This window comes from Austrofundulus limnaeus, unplaced genomic scaffold, assembly GCF_001266775.1.
Source record: "Austrofundulus limnaeus strain Quisiro unplaced genomic scaffold, Austrofundulus_limnaeus-1.0 Scaffold281, whole genome shotgun sequence".
Classification (NCBI taxonomy): domain Eukaryota; kingdom Metazoa; phylum Chordata; class Actinopteri; order Cyprinodontiformes; family Rivulidae; genus Austrofundulus; species Austrofundulus limnaeus.
In genome coordinates, this window is record NW_013952683.1 from 108,291 (window position 1) to 110,184 (window position 1,894).

Below are 1,894 nucleotides of genomic sequence, written 5' to 3' on the forward strand. Positions count from 1 at the left end.
CAAAATTTCATTGGCTTTTCTAAAAGTTCTTTTTTTTTGCGACCAGAACTTTTTTTTTTTATCTGCCTTTCTTTGTTATGCAAGTTTGCTTCTGGTAACAGAGTTTAAACATCTGTCACCCTGAGGGAGAAAAAAAAATCAAACCGCAGTTATCAGTGTGGGACATTCAGCATAGTGTTGCATGAGTGTTGCCCACCCACCCCCACTCTGCACTGTGGTCAACGCTGTGGAAGGCTCAAATAATCCCTTATTTGGTGCACAGACTTTGTTGTAGTCTTTTAAGTATTTAAGTAATCTTTTAAAGTATTTTTGACTGCTTTTGTTTGTTACGTTACTTAACTGAATGTATGTTGTTACTGTTGTTCTTTTAGCTGCCCCCTTATACAGGGGTCACCACAGTGAGTGCATACTGCATGAAGAAGTAACAGTTGTTTGATGCTGGTTGCCCTTTAGCCTCGGGATTATAAACCCTGTGCCCCAACTTAACAAAATGTTACAGATATTTAATGGCTCCTAAAMTGAAGGAATGAACCAGTTTTGTGTCAACACAGAACAAACAACCATGTATTACTTTGTTACCAAAAACCTGTCACAAAGGCATAAAACTGCTCCCCTTGCATATAGAAAAAAATACACAAGATATTACATTTTAGCACCATAAAATCCTATTTTAACATCACCAAGATGTATGATGTGTCTCTCTGTGTCAGGTGTTTGCCCAATCAGGGTTTTTTCTTTGTTTCTCTAAAAACACAACTTTGACGTGGCTCCACTTAGTTGAGTAAATGTAAAGAGATTTAGTTTTGTAAATCTCATTATATTTACTTAATTTGACTGAGTGGAACCACTTGACATACTGTAATTTGGTTAAGTAAATCCTACAAATCATATTTTTGAGTGCTGTTTTGGTTGGAGTCAAAAAGCAGCCAAAATAAAACCTACCCCCCGCCCCCCCCCAAAAGAAGTAATGCTAAAACAATTTAAAAGACATATGAAAAATCAGGTTTAAAACCTTTGCACCAGTGTATTTTATATACATTTTCTTAAATTCAGAGCCATTTATTCTCTTCCTTGCTGCAGCACATCGAAATCATTGAAATTTCACAGGAACGAGTTTCGCCGGTCACTTGGCTGGAGGAGGGAAAGCGACTGTCGCCTGATGCACAAGGTCCACAGGAAATGAAAGGAGAGGAAGTGCTTATCTCCCGTGTGTGAAGCCCATAAGACGGGTGACAAGGAGGAATGATCCACTTTTAACAAGAAGAAACCTCCAGCAGAACCAGATACCGATAAACACAAAAGCAGTTGGCAGTGAGAGAATAAAGAAAATTTCAAGTTTGTTGTTGTAATGATGAAGGTGGACATCAAGAGTAAAGAGAACAGTGCTGAACTATAACGTTTGATAAACAGTCTGACATGAAGGAGTGGAGGATGGTGCTGCAGCAGCTTTTAGTCAATAATCTATAATTAATTTTATTCTGAGCAGAAAGTCTGAATCTAGAGCCTTCCAGCTGTGTAAACAGCACGCAAAGTTCACACAGGCCACGAGGGCCCAGAATCTTCTGTTTACAGTGATAAAGGTGCATTGAWGTTTGTATTTTTAGATATTTATTTGTAGTCCTTGGAGACCTGGGGCTCTATAAAACCTCAAACTAAGTGACAGAGAGACACTGCCTCGAAGGTAAGCTCCACTAACCCAACACATACAGTCAAACTCACTTTAGTTTATTATAAATATTAGAATTTTTATTGACACTTCTTTATTTTATTCTTTTCTATAGGATTGTTTTTGCTCTTTAATTAATCACACAGGCTTGTTGCAGCCATGTTGGTTTTCTCCTGGTCTCTTCTGGTGCTGTTGCTGGCCTCCTCCTCCTGGGCTGAGGTAAAGATT

General features: G+C 38.5%; 1 protein-coding gene across 1 annotated transcript in view; it reads left to right on the forward strand.

Annotated features, from left to right (window-relative positions):
* Positions 1-1,659: 1,659 nt before the first annotated feature.
* Positions 1,660-1,894, forward strand: part of LOC106526560 (low choriolytic enzyme) — a gene marked incomplete in the record, with an annotated part of 4,609 nt that continues 4,374 nt past the window's right edge. The window contains 2 exon segments of the mRNA XM_014021194.1: positions 1,660-1,681; positions 1,813-1,885. Coding sequence (XP_013876648.1) covers positions 1,826-1,885 — 60 coding nt within the window.